Source organism: Chlamydomonas reinhardtii, chromosome 2, assembly GCF_000002595.2.
Source record: "Chlamydomonas reinhardtii strain CC-503 cw92 mt+ chromosome 2, whole genome shotgun sequence".
Classification (NCBI taxonomy): Eukaryota; Viridiplantae; Chlorophyta; class Chlorophyceae; order Chlamydomonadales; family Chlamydomonadaceae; genus Chlamydomonas; species Chlamydomonas reinhardtii.
In genome coordinates this window covers 8,921,985-8,941,418 of record NC_057005.1, presented here as the reverse complement: position 1 = coordinate 8,941,418, position 19,434 = coordinate 8,921,985, and the positions used below count along the sequence as shown (strand labels likewise).

At 60.5% G+C, this 19,434-nt stretch overlaps 3 protein-coding genes across 4 annotated transcripts; 1 reads left to right on the top strand and 2 right to left on the bottom strand.

Moving 5' to 3' along the window:
• Positions 1-1,052: 1,052 nt before the first annotated feature.
• Positions 1,053-6,364, bottom strand: CHLRE_02g142807v5 (uncharacterized protein). Its single transcript, XM_043060190.1, has 6 exons — positions 5,561-6,364; positions 5,301-5,374; positions 4,922-5,160; positions 4,606-4,788; positions 4,354-4,425; positions 1,053-4,152 (listed from the first exon to the last, which is right to left on the bottom strand). Exons 1-6 carry the CDS (start codon positions 6,166-6,168, stop codon positions 3,997-3,999), a joined length of 1,332 nt encoding a protein of 443 aa, XP_042927934.1. The 5' UTR covers positions 6,169-6,364; the 3' UTR covers positions 1,053-3,996.
• Positions 6,365-6,544: 180 nt separating this feature from the next.
• Positions 6,545-10,989, top strand: CHLRE_02g142787v5 (uncharacterized protein). 2 transcript variants are annotated; one of them, XM_043060188.1, is made up of 5 exons: positions 6,545-6,780; positions 6,996-7,052; positions 7,325-7,535; positions 7,671-7,889; positions 8,033-10,989. In XM_043060188.1, exons 1-5 carry the CDS (start codon positions 6,653-6,655, stop codon positions 8,417-8,419), a joined length of 1,002 nt encoding a protein of 333 aa, XP_042927932.1. In that variant the 5' UTR covers positions 6,545-6,652; the 3' UTR covers positions 8,420-10,989. The 2 variants fall into 2 exon arrangements, with proteins under 2 accessions (XP_042927932.1, XP_042927933.1); XM_043060189.1 differs by having other exon boundaries at positions 8,033-10,580.
• A 5,313-nt stretch (positions 10,990-16,302) lies between these two features.
• Positions 16,303-17,584, bottom strand: CHLRE_02g142767v5 (uncharacterized protein). The gene is made up of 3 exons (XM_043060187.1): positions 17,174-17,584; positions 16,599-17,064; positions 16,303-16,542 (listed from the first exon to the last, which is right to left on the bottom strand). The coding sequence occupies exons 1-3, from the start codon at positions 17,237-17,239 to the stop codon at positions 16,475-16,477; spliced, it is 600 nt and encodes a 199-aa protein (XP_042927931.1). The 5' UTR covers positions 17,240-17,584; the 3' UTR covers positions 16,303-16,474.
• Positions 17,585-19,434: the final 1,850 nt, after the last annotated feature.

Sequence of the window (19,434 nt, the reverse complement as noted above, 5' to 3'; positions counted from 1 at the left end):
CAGGAGGAGGCACTCGGCCACTTCCAGGAGGTGAAGGAAGAGTACGGCGAGGAGGAAGCTGTGGCGGTCATTGCTGGCATGCTCAGCCATGAGCATGAGCATGAGCATTTACATGGGTTCGAGACAAATGTGGTCTCTGTGCCCACACCCAGCGCAGCCGCGGATCTGACCCAGAGCGTGGCACCGCAGGTCACCTTGCCGGCCACTGCGCGCACCCCCAACTCGATGCCACCTCCCGAGCTGAACTGCCTGAGTACTGTGCGGGCATGCGGCCGCCGTCCTGGCTCTGCCCGCAAGTGCCCGCTGCAGACCTCAACAGGATGCGGCCTGACATTCTGTTTATCCCGAACCTTCCCCGGTCCGAAGCAGAACGCTTCATGACATCCCCACCAGCCAACAAAGGGGCCTACCCAGTGTACATCCTTGAAGTTGGATACACCTCTGACCTGCACCACAGCGAGAAGCTCATTCAAAAACAAGCACAGCACGCCACCCTTGCCACTGCCATGCGAGCTGCAGGGTGGACTGTGCACTGCGATACTAAACACGTTATTACACTGGGCCACGGTGGCACTGTCCCCCGTACCCTTGAAACTCTCCTCAAAGACCTAGGAGCCAAACCGCAGGCAGCCAAGGCCTGCTGCACACGTCTCCACATGCATAGCGTCACCACACTCCGGGGCACCGCAAACCTGTACTACCGACTAGAGCGAGAGATGGGCATTGTCAACACCCGATGCCGCCCGGGAGGCCGCACCCAGGGGGCCGCCAATGGCGGCCCCCGCGCAGGGGAGCCGGGGTAGGGAAATCAAGTTTTCCGATGGTGGGGTGAGCTTGTCTCACTCCTCCTTAAGACACGCGGGTACCTGTGCCCTGCGTAGATATTATTATTATTATTATTCATGGGTTCGAGTCCATGTGGCCCCACTAACTCCTTTGAGTCCGGGGGCGCGTTAGGTAAACAGGCAAATGGCCTAGATCAATAGCGTCCGTGCCCGTAGCGTCGTAACTGCGTACAAGTGGGCAGCCAACTTTTGCGTGTCCGTGTCAAGCATAATCTTTTTCATATCGCTACCTGTAGTACCAGAAGCCAACCGAATGTTAGCATAAATTGGGCACTCCAGCATAACGTGCTTTTCATCTTCTACACCGCCTCGACACAGCCTGCACACCCTTTCGTTGCGCGGACGGTACCGGCCCCCCGCCACGGGGCGATTAACCTCGATATCCCAACATCCTAGCCTGAACCGTATCAGCGCCATGAGGTGCTTGTGCGTAACATACTCCTTCATGTGCGGTAAAATGCCTTGCTTAACTGCAGCATCCAACTGCGGGACGCCCATCCACTGCGTATAGCGGCACATCTTAACTCCCGGCCCACCGGCAGTACTACGGTGCCCTCCGCTTTCAGGGAAAGCCCGAGGGTCAGTGCATATGCTCTCTGCCTTCCATTCACCCATAAGCATGTGGGCGAAGTTGCCCAGCAAACTACCAATCGGCAGCCCCGTGCGCAGTAGCCATTCACAAAGTGCGTCTGTGCCCTGCGGGCCCTCTGTACACCAGTCGTAGCCAAGCTTTTTGCAGACTCGGTAAACCTTGCTCACCCAGCACATGCCTTCGAAACCTCCTGCAGCTGCCGTTGCTACGGCATCTTCCAAAAACACGTGCGCTAGCGATTTGTCTTGCTTGATAATACGATTCCAGCAACCAAACACCATGTACGCCCAGTGCAAATGCATGGGTTGTGCGGCAAACTCAGCATAAAGCAGCCTGTAGGTGGGCTTGCGAACCCCCGCAGCTCGTGCCAGGAAAGATGTTTGCAGTGCCACCATCGGATCAATCAGGGCTTTGTCAAACCAAGTCTTGGCATTTCTCCACTTGCTTTTTAGCGTTTTGTCCATGGTGCGGTCGTGGCCGCCATAGCTCGTGCCTTCAAACAGGGCGCTCAGGGCGTCGGGGCCCCACACCTCGACGCCATACGACAGCACGGACCTCACTTGCACTTCGAAACATGCTTGCATGGTGCCCGGACGAGCACTCGTTCTTATCTAGCGCCGCTATCAACCCAAACGCAGCTCTCCTGCCCGCAGCTATTAGCTCTTGGTAGCAAGAATCAAACGTTGTGGCCGGGCCGTAGTATAGGCCAAGGTACCGCGCTCGCCCCTTCACCGGTATGCTTACACCCCCAGGGTACGGGTACCGAAGGGCCGTAGCGTACACGGCGTGGATTTGCCGGTGCGTTGCTATTCCCGCAAAAACCATGATCTCGCATTTAGCTATGTTGACTCGCATACCAAAGGTTTGGCAAAATTCGTGCAATCTATTGAGCAAAAACTGCATACGGTGGATGGACAGTGCGCATACCGTCAGGTCGTCCGCGTATAATAGGCAGGCCACAAGTTTGCCACCTATCGTCGGCGCCTCATGCTTCCACGTGCGTTCAGTTGGCTCATGCTGGTCCCATGCGTCCACGTATTCTGCTAGTGCCTCAATGAAGGTGCCAAACAGGTCGGTGCTTTTAGGACATCCCTGCTTGACCCCTTGCAGCGACTCAAACGCGTCGCTCAGTTTGCCGTTCACCTTCACCCGCAGGCAAACTCTTTCATAGCAACGCTTCAGGACCTCCATCATTCGGCCACGTACTCCTCTTTCGGCCAGACGTTGCCCACAGCGCCCATCTGGGTACCTTGTCAAACGCCTTCTCAAAATCAATTGACAAACGTACAGGGGTGGTTGCCCCTGACGCTTGAACATGCTCGCAAGCGCCAAAGTTGCTCCGCTCTCGTAAGTTGATACATCCCGTCGTGACTGCATCCGTACTTGAACAGCGCATTATGATGCAGGCGTGGACAAGCTGCCGGAGGCTCTGGGCGGGCGGTGCAAACGGCACTCAGCAGGCACACCACCAAGAAGAGTCGCGGTGGCAAGGAGGGCCACGGCCGTCTTTGACATGGTATTTTGCGATGACTGCAACGACTGCTATCACGTGAACTGCCATGAACCCCCTCTCACGGCGGTGCCGATGGGCCGCTGGAGCTGCAGCACGTGTGCACAGAAGCCCGTTGGCTGTGCGGGCGGCGGGTTTGGCGGGGGTGCCGAAGCACTGCAGCGCGCAGGCGGGCCCGGCGCGGACTTGGACACTATAACAACGGGAAACCGCGTCTGGGCGCGTCTGGGCCGCGTCTGACCTGTGAGACGCGGTGTCAGACGCGCCGAGACGCTGCGCGTTAAGGGGGAAACGCGGGGGAGACGCGGGGTAGACGCGATGGGGACGCAACCAGAAACAGTGAAGCGGGGCACCATTACAGATAGCGCGTTTCACTGCGTCTGCGAGACGCAATGGAACGCGAGTCGTGACGCGGTACAATTGCATGGAGAGCGCGTCTTAGCTAACGCGATGCGTCACACCAGACGCTAGCCTGATACCCTAGACGCGCCGCGTCTCACACACACGCGATGCACGAGACGCACTGCGTCTTGAGACGCGATTCGAAAACAGAAACACGGGGGTACCGTACAATCCACGGAGAAACACATGAAACTCTTCATTCCAGAGCACGTTACACTGCCTCTATCCCACATCTGCGGCGGACCCTGGCTGCACACATGTTTCAGGATTACCTGAACCGACCATCTCACTCGCTTTCCACACAACTACGATCTGACAGTAAGTGCATCACAGTCCAAGGCGCTCTGTCGCCCATCACAGTCTCACTGTCATGCACATGCAGCACAGCAGTCGCTCATGCTGGAGTGGATGTCTACACAGGGTCCAAACATACTACCGCTAGGTGGTCTACACAGCATGCAGCACAGCAGTCCTCAAATGCCACTCGCTCATGCTGGAGTGGATGTCTACACAGGGTCCGAACATACTACCGCTAGGTGGTCTACACAGGGTCCAAACATCCTAATGCTCGGTAGCTAAGTCCAGAATAAGCCGTACTAGGCCTAGTCCGAACATTGTACAATCCATGTAGCACCAGCATTGGCAGTCTACTTGCCCCTGGCGGCGTTGCCCCTGGCGGCTTTGCCCCTGGCGGCCTTGCCAGCCTTCGCGGCCGGAACCTTGGCAGCCTTGCCCTCAGCGGCAGTCTTGGCATTGGTCTTGGCCTTGGCAGCGGGGGCTACCGCCTCATCGCCCTTGTGCTTCTGCATGGGATGGGGGCGTAGGCGCAACAATGATTCGCCATCATAAATTGGTGAAAGAAAACACGCAAGAGTACACTGGCGTAGACCAAGAACCACATGCATTTAGAATGCATTCTAGCTGAACCCCACCCGAGAGCACCAACAGTGCTGCCACACACACCCTGAACCAGACGACGGAAGCTCCCCCATTCACCCATTCACCTTAGCTGGCGCCTCGGCCGTCCTCTCATCCTTGCGCTTCTGCGCATCCGTCCGCTTCTTGTCGCCCATCGCCTGCATGACAGCAAGTGTGCCGCAATGCTGTGAAAGCGAACTTGCACGAAGGGACGGTCCGTCCGCAGTGGTGCCTGGCACCCATGCCGCAAGGGACCATCTCCAGTGCAGAAGTAAACGACTTACGCAGCGAGCCATATTAGACGACGCGCGCAGAGAACATGATCACGGTGGTCTTACCTTCATGCGCTCGGCACCCGCCGCGGCCAGCTTGTCGATGGCGCCTGGGGCGGACTGGGGCATGGGCGGGGGCATGGGCGGGCTGGGCTGAGGCGCGGCGGCGACGTCGACGGCGCCTGTGGACCCCAGAGAGGAGCGCTTGGTCTTTGAAGAGAGGCCGCTCAAGGCCTTGGCCAGCGGTCCCTGCAAGAAGCAGCAGAGTTGTGTAAGCGCAACAGACATTCACCAACAACCGCGCCTGGTCGTATCAGCAGTAAGGATGCGCTCGTAAGCGAAGCACGCACTAACAGTCTGGCTATGTAAGAAAGTAACCCACCAGAAGGCCCCCAGCGTCGATGGCACCGTAGGACACCTTGGCGTCCTTGACGCTCGCGGAAGCCCGGCTTGGCAGCAAAGACTCAAGCTCCTTGCAAAGACCGACCTCCTCTTCCGTCAGCGTCTGCTTCTCGCCAGCCGTGAAGCGCACAGGGTCGCGCTTGTAGCCGTCCCACATCTTGCCCCACTTGCTGCGCCATGCGTTCTTGTACCAGCCACGCTCATTCTTGGGCTGGTTCTCTGCAAGCACGCGGTGGAAGCATGAGGATGGAGCAGAAGGTCCAGGTCAAACTGACGCAAAGTCTGCCTCTCGCGCATGTCTCTCAACGCACTCATTGCAAGGTGCTTATACAGTATATACAATTAGAAAGCAGACTCACTGTCCTTGACAGCGCGGGCGGCTGCGGTCGTCTTCTCGTAAGTGGTGCGCTTGGCGTTGAAGTCGGTTGCCTTCCTGGATATGTTGTGAAAGAGTAGTAGGATGAAGCAAGTTTATGTATAAAGAATTAACTATGGTCAGTTCAACAAGTCAACGCGGTCAAGTCCACTCTCATCCCCCTATTCCTCATCGCTCATGCTACTGACATTCCTCCGCATTCTAGCGTCCTTCCCATGCCAATACAGAAGAACAAAAACTCACTTTGTCCAGTCGGCCTGGAAGTCTTCGCGCGACAACGTGATGCCCCGCTTCAGGCTCCAGGCGTAGGCCGCGGCCATCTTGTCTTGCCAATACTTCTTCAACTCGCCATTGGCGGCCAGTCTGGTGTTGAGCAGGCGGGGGCCTTCGCCAGGGCCGCGCTTGGCGAAGGGGTAGAAGCGACGGACGGCCTCCATGAACAGCGCGGAGTCCGGCGTTCGCACGCGAGTGATGGGCTCTTTCGCGTTGCTCTTCTTGGGCTTCTTGATGGGGTCCTGCTTGGACTCGCGCACAATGGTGAGGGTCAGCCTCTGCTTCTCCGCATCCCACGAGGCGCAGGGAAGGGGGCAGGCGGGCCCGTCAGAGCCGCTGGCCAGGTACTCGAGAGCAAACGCCAGAACCTGCTCCGGCGAATAATATTCCACGGGGTCCTCGGGGTCCTCGGGGTCCACGGAGAGCTTGTAATTGACGGTGGAGTCCGTCTCGGGGAGAAGATCCCCCCTGAACGTATCAGGCTTAGTTCCAGGCGAAATCGTTGTCGCCCACTGATGGTAGACTTTGTTGGGATGGTCGGGATCCTTGATAAGGAGCTTGCAGACACGGGCGACCATGTTGGATGGTTGTGAGGTAGGGTAGTGCCCGAAAGCCCTCTCTTGCAATTTAAAGCGCATTCAAACGATGGATTCCATCACCCATCCCCGTTTGACTCAGGTCGGAGGCCAATTCAAACGGGTGAATCCAAATGGTCCCCTCGAGTCCCTGGGCATCATCACCTTCTTGGTGTTTTTGAACACCTTCAATTTCAACACCTGCAAAACTGCTACGTATCGTTTGTAAAGGGAGGGACTGGTAGGGGTAGGGTTTTGCGCATGGGGCGGGGGCGGGCCGGTGGTGGGCGATAGCCAGAGACACGCGTTTGGGCTCGGCAAATGGTGGGGCATAAACAATATAAGCAAGAGTACATAGTAGCAGCACTGACTGCCACGGAGGTACAGGCGCGCCGACTTTGCCACCCAGGGCTCCGGGTGGCAACGTCGCGTTGAACGGCGTTCGCGGGCCCGGCGCGTCTTGATTTGGAAGAAGCACCTAATAGGAATGGAGCCGTCTAGCTCGGAAGAGGTTGGTCTGGAGCAGGGCGAGGCCCGCAAGGATTTGGACATAACTGAGACGGTTTTGAAGAAGGGGACGCTGTCGCTGTCATCTGATGAGGCCGTAATAGTAAGGTGAGATTTGAGGAGGGGAAGGGGGACACTCGCGGGACTTCCGCAAAATCACATGCGGGCTGCATGTGCAGGGCGGCACTTGCGAGGGCCGGCGGCGTTGTGCAGCTGGACATGCCGGGCATGCCTAAAGCCTCATGCCTCGCGGCACGAGTCGAGGAGGAGCAGCGGTGGAGGAGGGATCCTTCCAAGGCCGCCCACCGCGGGTGCCCCCCAAGGTTCCTACTGGCGCTGGGCGAGAAGTGGAGGCGTCACGGCCGGGAGGAGCTCGCAAGGTGAGGCTGGGGGGAGGTACAGGCCATGGTTGGGAGGGCTTGGATGGATGGGCTGTGGTGGCCGGGGTACGTCACATCGCCGGGGGCGGGCCTGGATTGGGCGGCGGCCTCAGATGGGGCATGGCGGGGGGGAGCGGGGGCGTCCGGGGCCGACCGGGCTAACCCGACGAATTGGATGGCGCTGCCCGGAGCACGGATGTGGGGGCTCAGGCCTCGGCGCGAGGGGCTGGGCGCGCTGACTGAAATCCCACACAATCCGCCGGCTCTCGCAGGGAGCTAAGAAGGGCCAGGGAACGGGGGGACAAGTTGACGCTTTTCGCCGGCATTGCGGATAAGCTGGTACGGCTGGAGCTGCCACCCATGGCCAGGCCCCAGGCAATGGGCGATGAGGTGGGGGATGTGGCGCCGGACGTGGAGGAGAGCATCATGGGCATGGTGGAGGACAACGAGATCGTGTCCCTGTCCGCGATCCTGGAGCTGAAGGTGCGCAGCCAGGATGGGGCGGCAAGGCCGTAGGGTGCACGTAATGTGGACATGCATGCATGCACGTGATGTGGCCTCGATGGCAGGCGGGCCTGGTCGGCATGCGTACGCCCTCATGCACGAATGCCTGCACAGGGCGCGTGCCTGGAGGAGGGGGAGTCCGGTGGTGTGGAGGATGGGCGGCCAGCTTCATCGACTACGGCAGCAGCCGCGGTGGAGGGCACTGCGGTGGCTGCACCACCATTGAATGTGGTGACGCCAAAGGAGGGAATGGCTGATGTGGAAGCAGCAGGCAGTGGTGCTGGTGCTGCCCGCTCTGGTACTGATGTTGTGACAGACCTGCCGGAGCCCGGGGTGAGGGGGGAACTTTGGGTATCTGTGGCGTGGGACCGCCATTACCCCAGGCCCCCCAACAGGCCGCGTGTGCAGGGGTCCTGAGCACTGCAATTGTGTGTTGGATGTCTTGAATGCCATTTGTGACCGTGTGTCCGCACCAGGTTGCTGCTGGAGAGCTAACCGATGGCACCTTGCTAAGGGAGCTGTACATCGCCCTGCGAGTCCCCGATGCCCTCCGCGACCTACTGCAAGGCAACGTGCGGCAACTGCGGCCGAACGTGCTCGACGCGTGCAATGCGCGCGCCAAAGCTCGTGCGGCGTTGGACCTGGAGGCGCAATCTGCGGGGAGACCCCGCACATCAGCGGAGCTAGCGCTGACCGTGTACTGGGACATGACTGGCAGGGCATGCCTGTTCTGGATTGACATGACGGGGACTGACGGCGTGTTCAACCCAGTCCTCCTGGTCCTGTATGTGCCGGGGCCGGTGATGCAGAGCAAGTACCCGGTGTTGGTGCGAGCGCGGCGCGCAACATGCAGCGGCGCCTGATGGAGGCGCAGACGCTGAAGAAGGTCCCCCGTGGTCGGCTGAAAGAGTGTGGCGGCGAAACTCACATGGCAGGCTACCGGCATGTGCAGACCAACAAGGCGAGCCGCGTGACCATGTGAGTGGTATGGGACTGGCAAGCGATGGCAGCGAGGGAGGGGCGTGCATAGCCGTGGTGGAGCGGAACCTAAGGGGAAATCCAAGGAGGCGAGGGCTTTGGGCGGCGTTCGGGATGGCTTGGCAACAGATGCAAGGTGCACGGCCTGATTCCTTGACAGGTATGCGCACACATCGAGGAGCCACGAAGCGCGGGTGGTCATTGGTGCGTTCGGCCTGTGCATCGCCATGCTGCTGCTGGCGATGTGGGACTACCTCGTGAGGAGCGCGAAGGAGACCGTCGCGGGTACGCCTGCAATCCTGGCGACAGGGGCGCCATGGGGCCTGGTTCCGGTCGGGCTGGACTACTTCACACACCCGCATCTGGACCCGGACGACGCAACGCCAACTGTCGTGTTCCTGGCTCTGTGGAAGTCGGCAACAGGGCGCCGGGTGAGCTGCCAGGCGTCAAGGGTTGGACGAGCTGGTGGGGTGGAGAAGGGACCCGGCGGAACGTTTTTGTGGCCGGGTGGAGGAAGGATGCAAATGCCAGCCAGGGAGCATTGCCCTGACCAAAGCCGGTGCTTGACAATTTGGGCGTGGGCTCGCTGGCGCGCTTATGGGTATGGCCCTGGCCTGCTGTATGACAGCTCACCCCTCATCGCCATGCAGTGCAAGGACTTCTTGGACGATGTGGAGCGTGCGGCGCATGTCAGCCGCAACCTGTTCACATTTGGTGGGGTCAGCGCCTACACCCGCACCCAGGACAGCGACCTGCTGGTGTTCGACGCGCGGCAGGTGGTGCACGGTGCTGACTTGCGTGTGCCACTTAACGCTAAATTCGATGAGGCGGGCATGCCGTGCGGCGTGACGGTGGGCTCTGGCGTTGTGTCACGCCAGTCTGATGTGAAAGTGGGGAGGGCCGAGGCGCGCGGGCGGTTGGAGTTGGCGGCGGAGGGCAAGACCGCATCTCTGCATGTCATGTGCAAGCGCGGTGAGGAGTTTGAGGCGGAGATCCTGCGCATGGCCGCAAGCGCGGGGTGTGAGGCCGAGGCTGGATGTCATCCGCCATCCCAGAAGCGGGCTGCGGGTGCGGCCCTGCAACAGTCAGCTATCAAGGGCCGCCGGGCGCAGGGCAGTGGTGGGAAGTGCTGAGCGGGCGGATCAGCCATGCACGGCTGGTCGCAAGCATGTATCGTTGTTGTTATGAGTTCCATAGGTAAACAAACAAGAGGCCGGTAGATCAATACTGTACTGATGGGAAACTTGTGTCTCAGATGCTGGGAAGCTTCCGGTGCAGGGCTGCGTGCGCTGTCGGCAGCCGGGAAGTTTTCTTTAGTGGAAAGGCGGGAAGGGGGCTGGGGCTGCATCGTCATACGGCACCGGTGCAGGGCTGCGTGCGCTGTCGGCAGCCGGGAAGATTTTTTTAGTGGAACGGCGGGAACGGGGCTGGGGCTGCATTGACATACGGCACCGGTGCAGGGCTGCGTGCGCTGTCGGCAGCCGGGAAGTTTTCTTTAAAGGCGGGAAGGGGGCTGAGGCTGCATCGTCATACGGCACCGATGCAGGGCTGCGTGCGCTGTCGGCAGCCAGGAAGATTTCTTTAGTGGAAAGGCGGGAAGGGGGCTGGGGCTGCATCGTCATACGGCACCGGTGCAGGGCTGCGTGCGCTGTCGGCAGCCGGGAAGTTTTCTTTAGTGGAACGGCGGGAAGGGGGCTGGGGCTGCATCGTCATACGGCACCGGTGCAGGGCTGCGTGCGCTGTCGGCAGCCGGGAAGTTTTCTTTAAAGGCGGGAAGGGGGCTGAGGCTGCATCGTCATACGGCACCGATGCAGGGCTGCGTGCGCTGTCGGCAGCCGGGAAGATTTCTTTAGTGGAACGGCGGGAAGGGGGCTGGGGCTGCATTGTCATACAGCACCGGTGCAGGGCTGCGTGCGCTGTCGGCAGCCGGGAAGTTTTCTTTGGTGGAAAGGCGGGAAGGGGGCTGGGGCTGCATCGTCATACGGCACCGGTGCAGGGCTGCGTGCTCGTGATGGAACATGGCAAGGGGCAGGAAAGCGTAGTCCCGATGTGTGTGGCTCCCACCCGTGCCCACATAAATGGGTAGCAAGAAGGGACAAGGCATTGGTGCGTCGTTCGCGCGCTGTTACTGTACCGACGGTAGCTGGCAGGTGCAGGGCTGCGTGCGCTGTCGGCAGCCGGGAAGTTTTCTTTAGTGGAACGGTTGGCGGCCCCGGAAGACACAAGCCCAGAAGACATCATCATGTTACAGACTGCATCAGCCGCGTGAGCGGCTACCCAACTTGCACTGCTCCTTGCCAATCACCATCATTGGTTGGCAACTGAGAAAACAAGTGGTACGTAATGAAGTAACTTTTATTCTCGTCGAGCTTGCAGCGCATCACCTTCGAGTCAATGGCTTGCAATAGCACGGGGAACGAGTTCAGGAACGTCTGCTGGCGTTCTTGGTTGGGGGTTGCCTTGCGGCGACTAAAGTCTGCAGCATAGTACAACGACTGCGGCCGTACCACCTCCACCTTATGCAATTCGCAAATTGCCACACGGCATACAACCCCACGCACGGTTTGCACACGAGCATAGAATGCAACCTCTCCAACATACACAGACACGTCCTGATCGTCCTCTGGGGTGTCAAGGGATGGCGCATACTTAGTCTTCACATAAAATGACTCACGTGCAGTGGTCAAGTTATACTTTGTAGATAGTAAAACCTGGTCACGTCGTACAAGTGCACGTTTGAATATAATAACACTTGCGTTCTGCAAGTCACCCTCCACCACACCTGAACGTGTCTCGAAGTCCTCTTTACTAAAAGCCTTCATGAATGCTTCGAAGACAACTGTCCGCTCGGTCGGACCCGCCACATATCCGCGCCCAAGCAGCTGGGAACCCTCACCATCCTCTACATCCGCGCAAACATCCCCCGTCAATGTGACGTATGCTGCACGGTAATTTGGCACCCACTCATCAAATGACTTGTACTGGCTCCCACCCGCAGCCAGTGCATGGCCGGCCTCTACCCCGGCTGGCTCCGTTGCACCACCATCCGCGGTGCCACCTCCCCTGCCACGCTCAGCTCGCATCTCAGCGAGCCGGGCACTTGCAAGGAACCCACTCACAATAATTTGCTCTGGACACCTGGTTGTGCGGAACTTGACCCCACTTTTGACCTGCTGCACACCGCGCTCGACCCAGAACTCAGTTGCAAACGCCACGTGCCCACGTGCACGCTCCTGCTCGCGTAGCCTACATGCCAGGAGATGCATGTTGTAGGTAGCAAACTTCATGCCAAACACGAGCTCCGAGTCACAGCAGAACTGTTTGAAGGTTACTGCTGCACTGTCACACGCAGCCTCCGAGAATTGGTCATACCGCAGATAATGCAGCATGGCCGTGCGCAACATCTCCCACATTCTCCCCAGGTCAAACTCACGATCCAGCCCTGCATCATCTTTCCGTGTAACTACCGGCATCTTAACTTTATTAGGATCCCCTCCGTGCGAGTGCAGGACGTATAGGGAGAAGCAGTCCGTCCAGTGTAGCCATTCTTCCATGGTCCAGTACGAGCAGGGGACAATGTCACGGTAGGGTCGGTTAAAGTCATTAGTAATGATGAAATGGGATGCACGTGCAGTCATTCTGCGACGAGCCTCTACACTTAACACAAAGTCACTCTCAGCCTTCTTGACGGACTCGCCCAGCACAAAGTGCCAGAACTTCTTGATGACACCGAACAGAGCTGCATGCGCTATGGGCACAACCCACACGTTATTCATGTCTATGTACGACAGCTCCTTCGCTATGCAGGAAATGCCATGGCAACCCAGCGCTGATGCCAAGTCATGATTACTTTCCACAACCTGTGCCCGATCCATGTGGTGCGCATGAGAGATCCGGATCCTGCTGTCACCGCATAGTGCAGTCTCTGGCATCTGACAGTCAGGTGGCAACAGGACGTTCAGCGCTGTGTTGATGTCCGCCGGCTTGTTGTACCCCAGAAAGTATGTACCATGGCCGTTAGGGCCAGTCTCTCCCAGCAGCATGCAGTGCCCACATGCGTTCTTGGCCGCATGGGAGAGCCAAAGACTCAACGTCCGGTTAGCAGGCGTATCTGCATGCAGACCAAGCAGAGGTCAACATATGGACCCAAGCACTCCCGCCCCCAGTCCTCCCACCCCCGCCCCAGAACCACCACCACCAGCCCAACCCCGCCCCACCATGCCCACCTAAGCCACAGCACTCCTGCCCTCACCCCAGCACTCCCACCCCACCCCAGCACACCTGCCCCGCGCCCCGCCCCTGCACCCCCACCCCTGCCCCAGCTCTCCCACACCACCCTAGCATTCCCGCCCACGCCTGAGCACTCCTGCCCCCGCCCCACCACTACCGTCCCCAAACGCTCCCGCCCCAGCACGGACTAAAAGCCCACTCACCAGCAAAGATACCGCCCAGAAACATCTTGTGCCCAAAGGTCCGGCCCGAAGCAGCGTCCACCACGGTCATACCCTCGGTGCCAGGCCCGAAGGCCTTGAATGCTGTCAGTGTTGGGCGCAAGTAGACTTCCATTGAGTCAGGCTCCGAAGGTCCGGGCGTGATGATCAGGGGGAAGCAGTGGCGGCGCTTGCTGCGGTGAGTCACTGGCAGGTCCGCGCACCTGAAGACAGCAGTTAAAGCGGGGAGCAATAAGGTCTGGTGGGTGATGATTACAGCATAGGCACATACTTAACGATGCCCATTACATCAAATGCACACACGGAGACGCTGTAGGTGCACAGGAAAGCAATTGCCCATACTATGCAACAGGCTGAGGTCCGTCACACGCACCGAATGAACAGCATCCCGCAGCTGTACTTCTTGAACGAGAAGACCTCGCCGAAGTCAAATCCCAGGTCGTAAGCGGAGCTGTCGGGCTCGAAGAACTCGCCGGAAGTCTTGGCATTGATGTCTTGTGCGTACCGCGAGCCGTAGAAGTCATCAGGGTTGTTGTCGCGCCCTGTGCCGCGAAACATGCAGAACCGTGGGTCCATGAACATGCCGCGCACGACATTCTCGACACCGAAGTCGTAGAACCTCTGTGGGAAGACAGCACGTGCACGCGGTCATGGCAAAGGGCACTGAAGTCAAGAAGGGTTGACGGAACAAGGGCATGCAGGATTGGGAGACCTTGGGAGACTTATTGCTATGGGGAGACTCCGCATGGGCAACAAGTAAAGCATGCAACGTACCTTGTTCGGAACTGGTTGGTGTCCTGGCCGGGCAGGCTTAAACCGTCGATGGCCGCAGCCGCACTCATCTTGCAGGTGCTGGTGCCACTCATCTCGAGGGAAATCAGGAAACAAGCACTTGTCGCTCAAACAAACGTGCTTCTCAAAGTCACGTGCGTCTGGAATGTCCAACATCTTCTTCATTATGTACAGCGACGGGGGCAAGTTATTGCCAGGTGGAAAGCACACGTCACGAAGGAAACGCAGCTGACGGTCCGCAACATTATCCCGTACGCGCCCATCAATCTTCTCCTTCATCCAAGCGTAAGCAAACTGCCCCACAGTGATAGGTGCAGCTGCGCAGATAGGTGTCGTACCGGAATTGCAGTAGTGTGCCAGCGGAGAGGGTGAAAGCCACGGAAAGGGAGGTGCATTGCGTCAATCAAGTGCGCCGTTACATGCACAGAATTCCGTGGCGTTGCAGTGGCAGTTCGAATACCCATTCCATTCCAGTGTTGCCCGCGCCTGCTGCTGCGCCCACCACGCAATACCCCAGAGCTCCCTTGTCAAAGCCTGTCGAAATCCCGCTGTCCCAACCCCGCCCGACCCGACCCGACCCACATCCCGACTTACATTGAGTGCCTGTTCTCCACAGCGGCTCTGACATGATGCCCTTGAAGTGCTGCACAGACCGCGCACCATGCTGTAGTTCGGAGATGTTGGTGGGTTGCATGACCATGCCCTGCGCCGCAAGGTCGTTGGCAACCGCACCGGCTTGGTCATCAGCATCACCGTCGCCGTCAACAGGCGCCAGGTGCCCGAATTGCTGCAGAATAGCATTCAGCAGCTCAATGGTGTTGATGTTGGCAGGGTCGTCCTGGTCGAGAGAAGCCACAACGCGGTGTAGAGCTGCCGCCAGGAAATGACCTGTGGATTGGGGGTGGGGGGGCAGGGTTGGGCGGGACGTCAGGGTAATGCAAAGTTAGATGTCGCTTCTCAACGATCTGAACATAAGCCATGTCCGGAAGCGAGACCCCCAGGACAGAGGCATGACCCAGCACCCAGACCCGGGCTTGCGGCGCGCAAAGGAGGACCGCAACCTGCGCGATCCTTACCCGGTTCAGCGTCAGCAGCATCTTCCTCTTCCTCATCGGAGTATAGGTAGTCGCTGTCAACCCGGGCGCTGCCGCTATTACTGTAGCCACCACCACTCCTGTCACTGCCATTGCCAACATTCCCGCCGCTGCCGCCGTCGGTGCCGCTACCGGTGCCACTACCGCTGCCGGTGCCGCTACCGCTGCCGGTGCCGCTACCGCTGTCGGTGCCGCTACCTCTGTCGGTGCCGCTACCGCTAGTGTCCATGCTGTCGCTCTCACTAACAGAACCCGCAGGCGAATCCCTCCCTCCCTCAGGAACGTCAGCGTCTCCTAGGCCGCCTTCGCCACCGGTACCGGCAGGGAGAGGGAGGTCCCGAGGTGCACCCTCACAGCATTTTTCGTGGCGAGAGCAAGCCGCTCTATCCTTGAACTGCGTTGGCGAACGGCATCCAGGGTTGGTGCACGTGTAGACGGGGTCTCCGAAGTGGTTTTGGAAGCGGGTGAAGCGGTGGAGGCTGAGCCAGTTGTCTGCGTGCACACGGTGTGGTTGTAAGTCCTTTGCCGTGCCAAGCCTCTTGACTCCCAACAACTATACCTGAGGGTGCTGATGGCCTTCTCTTTGGAGTGCCACCCATTAGCCGTGCGAGCACTTGCAGCTCGGAACCGGACGCCAGGCCACGACGTGCCAGCACGGTCGAACGCTCCAGCAGCGTGTCGCCGCCGCGCGCGACCAAGCGCCATATCCGGCTGTTATCTAGATGGAAGAGGGTCGTGGAAGCGATAAAGTCGAAGACAGAGCCCACAGTGGCATCGACAGGTCCCACGAACGTGACGAGTTGCCCTGAAGGAAGCCTAATGAAGATTTGTAGCTCTTCCGTTTGTGAACTTTGGCTGATAGCGCGAGGAGCAAAGCTCAGGTGAACCGTTGCCAGAGCCGCCAGCACTAACACTAATGTTAACATTGACAGCACTACGTGCGCAGTAAGCGCTGAGGTGGGTTGGTCGGCCTGGAGCCATACAAGCCCGCTGTGAAGCGCGCTCTGAAGGCCCCAGGCCGCCACCAACGGAACAAGGCCCGTTGGCAGACGTATGATTCATGAGTTCGTCAGTCATGTTTATGTTTTCAAGAGAATAGCGGTCAAGCGAGGCAAGGGGCAAACACTTGGTGGTGGGCGACCGATTGCACCGGTGTCACCGATGCTCGCCTGTGCCAATGCCTTTGCTTACTGTATCTAGGCTTATAGGCTTGTTGTAAGCAGTATCGGCACATATCGGCTGGCTGGCGCAGGCTGGCTGAACTGCGCCTAAAGGTTGGTTGGGGCGACGGAGCAGAGGCGGGGCTGGCCAGCCCGCCCGGGTGCAGGGCCAGGGGTGCAGGGGCTTGCGGCAGCAGGCGCAGGTGCAGGGGCCAATCTGCCCATGACAGCCCACATACTGCCGGGCAAGGCTACATTTGTCGCAATAGCAGTATAGGCTAGTGTAAAACACCGTGCGCACCACGGTATGGGTCCCCTTCAAAGTAGTTCGCGTCACTGTTCGCGTCTCAGCACTCGCGTCACGATACGCGGCCAGACGCCCCCTGACGCATTCTGACGCGCTCGGACGCGCTGAGACGCGCCGAGACGCGAGTTTCCCGTCGTTACAGTGGAGGTCGCAGCACGCACTGGGCAGGGCGGTGACACCTGCCGGCGCCACCGCGGCAGTGGACTGCAGCAGCACAGGTGGCGGTGACGGCGGGGCGCTAGAGCCGACAGCAAGCCCACCTCCATAACTGGGCGGGGGTGCCGAAGCACTGCAGCGCGCAGGCGGGCCCGGCGCGGACTTGGAGGTCGCAGCACTGGGCAGGGCGGTGACAGCTGCCGGCGCCACCGCGGCAGCGGACTGCAGCAGCACAGGTGGCGGTGACGGCGGGGCGCTAGAGCCGACAGCAAGCCCACCGCCAGGGCTGGGCGGGGGTGCCGAAGCACTGCAGCGCGCAGGCGGGCCCGGCGCGGACTTGGAGGTCGCAGTACTGGGCAGGGCGGTGACAGCTGCCGGCGCCACCGCGGCAGTGGACTGCAGCAGCACAGGTGGCGGTGACGGCGGGGCGCTAGCGCCGACAGCAAGCCCACCTCCATAACTGGGCGGGAGTGCCGAAGCACTGCAGCGCGCAGGCGGGCCCGGCGCGGACTTGGAGGTCGCAGCACTGGGCAGGGCGGTGACACCTGCCGGCGCCACCGCGGCAGTGGACTGCAGCAGCACAGGTGGCGGTGACGGCGGGGCGCTAGCGCCGACAGCAAGCCCACCGCCAGGGCTGGGCGGGCTGGCCGGGGCACCGATGCACAATAAGTGCCCACACCTGCTTTTTGTGCGTAAAGCATGCGTTGGGGGTGGGACGCATGCGTCCACGGAAAGCAAGAAGCATGAGGGGCGGGGAGAGCGGCAAACCTCTCTGTTGTGCGTGCGAAACACGCATGCGGAACGCATGCAGACGCATGCGCCCCACGAATACGCAAGCCCCCGACGCAAGCCCCATCAAAGCCTTCACCTCAAGTACTTGCTCAAATCACAGAGTGTAGACACATAACGAACGATGACTTTGCCAGACCTCGCGATCGCCCAACTGCACTGCAACGTGCAAACTATTGCTTCTACATTTACTGCGTTAATAACAAACAGTATACTAGCACGTATAACGCAATTGCCACGAGAACGGCGTTAGGGATGGGCCTTGTTAAACAAAGGCAAAGCAATGAGTGCCAGGCTCTATGTTGTATGTATGTATGTTGAGTTAAACCTAGGTATTAACTAGTAATCGCGGCTGCCAATGGCCAGCAGTCACCGGTTGCACGGCCGCTGGTGGGGAGGAAGGCTGGCGACTGCCGCTGCTGCGCGCTGCTATCAGCTCGGGATCTGCACGGAGCGGGAAGCATGAGCAGGGTAAACGTGGGGAGCGGCGGCGGCGCGTGGTGGTGATTGTGCCAAGCAGCCGCGGCAGAGGCTGTGGCTGCCGCGGCTGCCCATGGCCAGCAGTCACCGGTTGCACGGCCGCGGGTGGGGAGGAAGGCTGGCGACTGCCGCTGCTGCGCGCTGCTATCAGACCGGGATCTGCACGGAGCGGGAAGCATGAGCAGGGTAAACGGGGGAACGGCGGCGGCGCGTGGTGGTGACTGTGCCAAGCAGCCGTGGCAGAGGCTATGGCTGCCGCGGCTGCCCATGGCCAGCAGTCACCGGTTGCACGGCCGCGGGTGGGGAGGAAGGCTGGCGACTGCCGCTGCTGCGCGCTGCTATCAGACCGGGATCTGCACGGAGCGGCAGGCATAAGCAGGGTAAACGGGGGGAGCGGCGGCGGCGCGTGGTGGTGACTGTGCCAAGCAGCCGCGGCAGAGGCTGTGGCTGCCGCGGCTGCCCATGGCCAGCAGTCACCGGTTGCACGGCCGCGGGTGGGGAGGAAGGCTGGCGACTGCCGCTGCTGCGCGCTGCTATCAGCCCGGGATCTGCACGGAGCGGCAGGCATACGCAGGGTAAACGGGGGAACGGCGGCGGCGCGTGGTGGTGACTGTGCCAAGCAGCCGTGGCAGAGGCTATGGCTGCCGCGGCTGCCCATGGCCAGCAGTCACCGGTTGCACGGCCGCTGGTGGGGAGGAAGGCTGGCGACTGCCGCTGCTGCGCGCTGCTATCAGACCGGGATCTGCACGGAGCGGCAGGCATAAGCAGGGTAAACGGGGGGAGCGGCGGCGGCGCGTGGTGGTGACTGTGCCAAGCAGCCGCGGCAGAGGCTGTGGCTGCCGCGGCTGCCCATGGCCAGCAGTCACCGGTTGCACGGCCGCGGGTGGGGAGGAAGGCTGGCGACTGCCGCTGCTGCGCGCTGCTATCAGACCGGGATCTGCACGGAGCGGGAAGCATGAGCAGGGTAAACGTGGGGAGCGGCGGCGGCGCGTGGTGGTGACTGTGCCAAGCAGCCGCGGCAGAGGCTGTGGCTGCCGCGGCTGCCCATGGCCAGCAGTCACCGGTTGCACGGCCGCGGGTGGGGAGGAAGGCTGGCGACTGCCGCTGCTGCGCGCTGCTATCAGCCCGGGATCTGCACGGAGCGGCAGGCATACGCAGGGTAAACGGGGGAACGGCGGCGGCGCGTGGTGGTGACTGTGCCAAGCAGCCGCGGCAGAGGCTGTGGCTGCCGCGGCTGCCCATGGCCAGCAGTCACCGGTTGCACGGCCGCTGGTGGGGAGGAAGGCTGGCGACTGCCGCTGCTGCGCGCTGCTATCAGACCGGGATCTGCACGGAGCGGCAGGCATAAGCAGGGTAAACGGGGGGAGCGGCGGCGGCGCGTGGTGGTGACTGTGCCAAGCAGCCGCGGCAGAGGCTGTGGCTGCCGCGGCTGCCCATGGCCAGCAGTCACCGGTTGCACGGCCGCGGGTGGGGAGGAAGGCAGGCGACTGCCGCTGCTGCGCGCTGCTATCAGCCCGGGATCTGCACGGAGCGGGAAGCATAAGCAGGGTAAACGTGGGGAACGGCGGCGGCGCGTGGTGGTGACTGTGCCAAGCAGCCGCGGCAGAGGCTGTGGCTGCCGCGGCTGCCCATGGCCAGCAAATAGAAATAGAAATAGAGACACCCTGCCGT

Coding starts and splice junctions, on each gene's coding strand:
- CHLRE_02g142807v5 (XM_043060190.1), bottom strand. CDS start 6,168: ATGGTCGCCCGTGTCTGCAAGCTCCTTATCAAGGATCCCGACCATCCC. Junction 5,375..5,560: donor TTCCAGGCCGACTGGACAAA/GTGAGTTTTTGT, acceptor CAACATATCCAG/GAAGGCAACCGACTTCAACG. Junction 4,426..4,605: donor CGGGTGCCGAGCGCATGAAG/GTAAGACCACCG, acceptor GCTGTCATGCAG/GCGATGGGCGACAAGAAGCG.
- CHLRE_02g142767v5 (XM_043060187.1), bottom strand. CDS start 17,239: ATGCTTCTTGCTTTCCGTGGACGCATGCGTCCCACCCCCAACGCATGC. Junction 17,065..17,173: donor GCTTTACGCACAAAAAGCAG/GTGTGGGCACTT, acceptor GTGCTGCTGCAG/TCCACTGCCGCGGTGGCGCC. Junction 16,543..16,598: donor ACCCCCGCCCAGTTATGGAG/GTGGGCTTGCTG, acceptor GTGCTGCTGCAG/TCCACTGCCGCGGTGGCGCC.
- CHLRE_02g142787v5 (XM_043060188.1), top strand. CDS start 6,653: ATGGAGCCGTCTAGCTCGGAAGAGGTTGGTCTGGAGCAGGGCGAGGCC. Junction 7,053..7,324: donor GGCCGGGAGGAGCTCGCAAG/GTGAGGCTGGGG, acceptor CGGCTCTCGCAG/GGAGCTAAGAAGGGCCAGGG. Junction 7,890..8,032: donor CAGACCTGCCGGAGCCCGGG/GTGAGGGGGGAA, acceptor TGTCCGCACCAG/GTTGCTGCTGGAGAGCTAAC.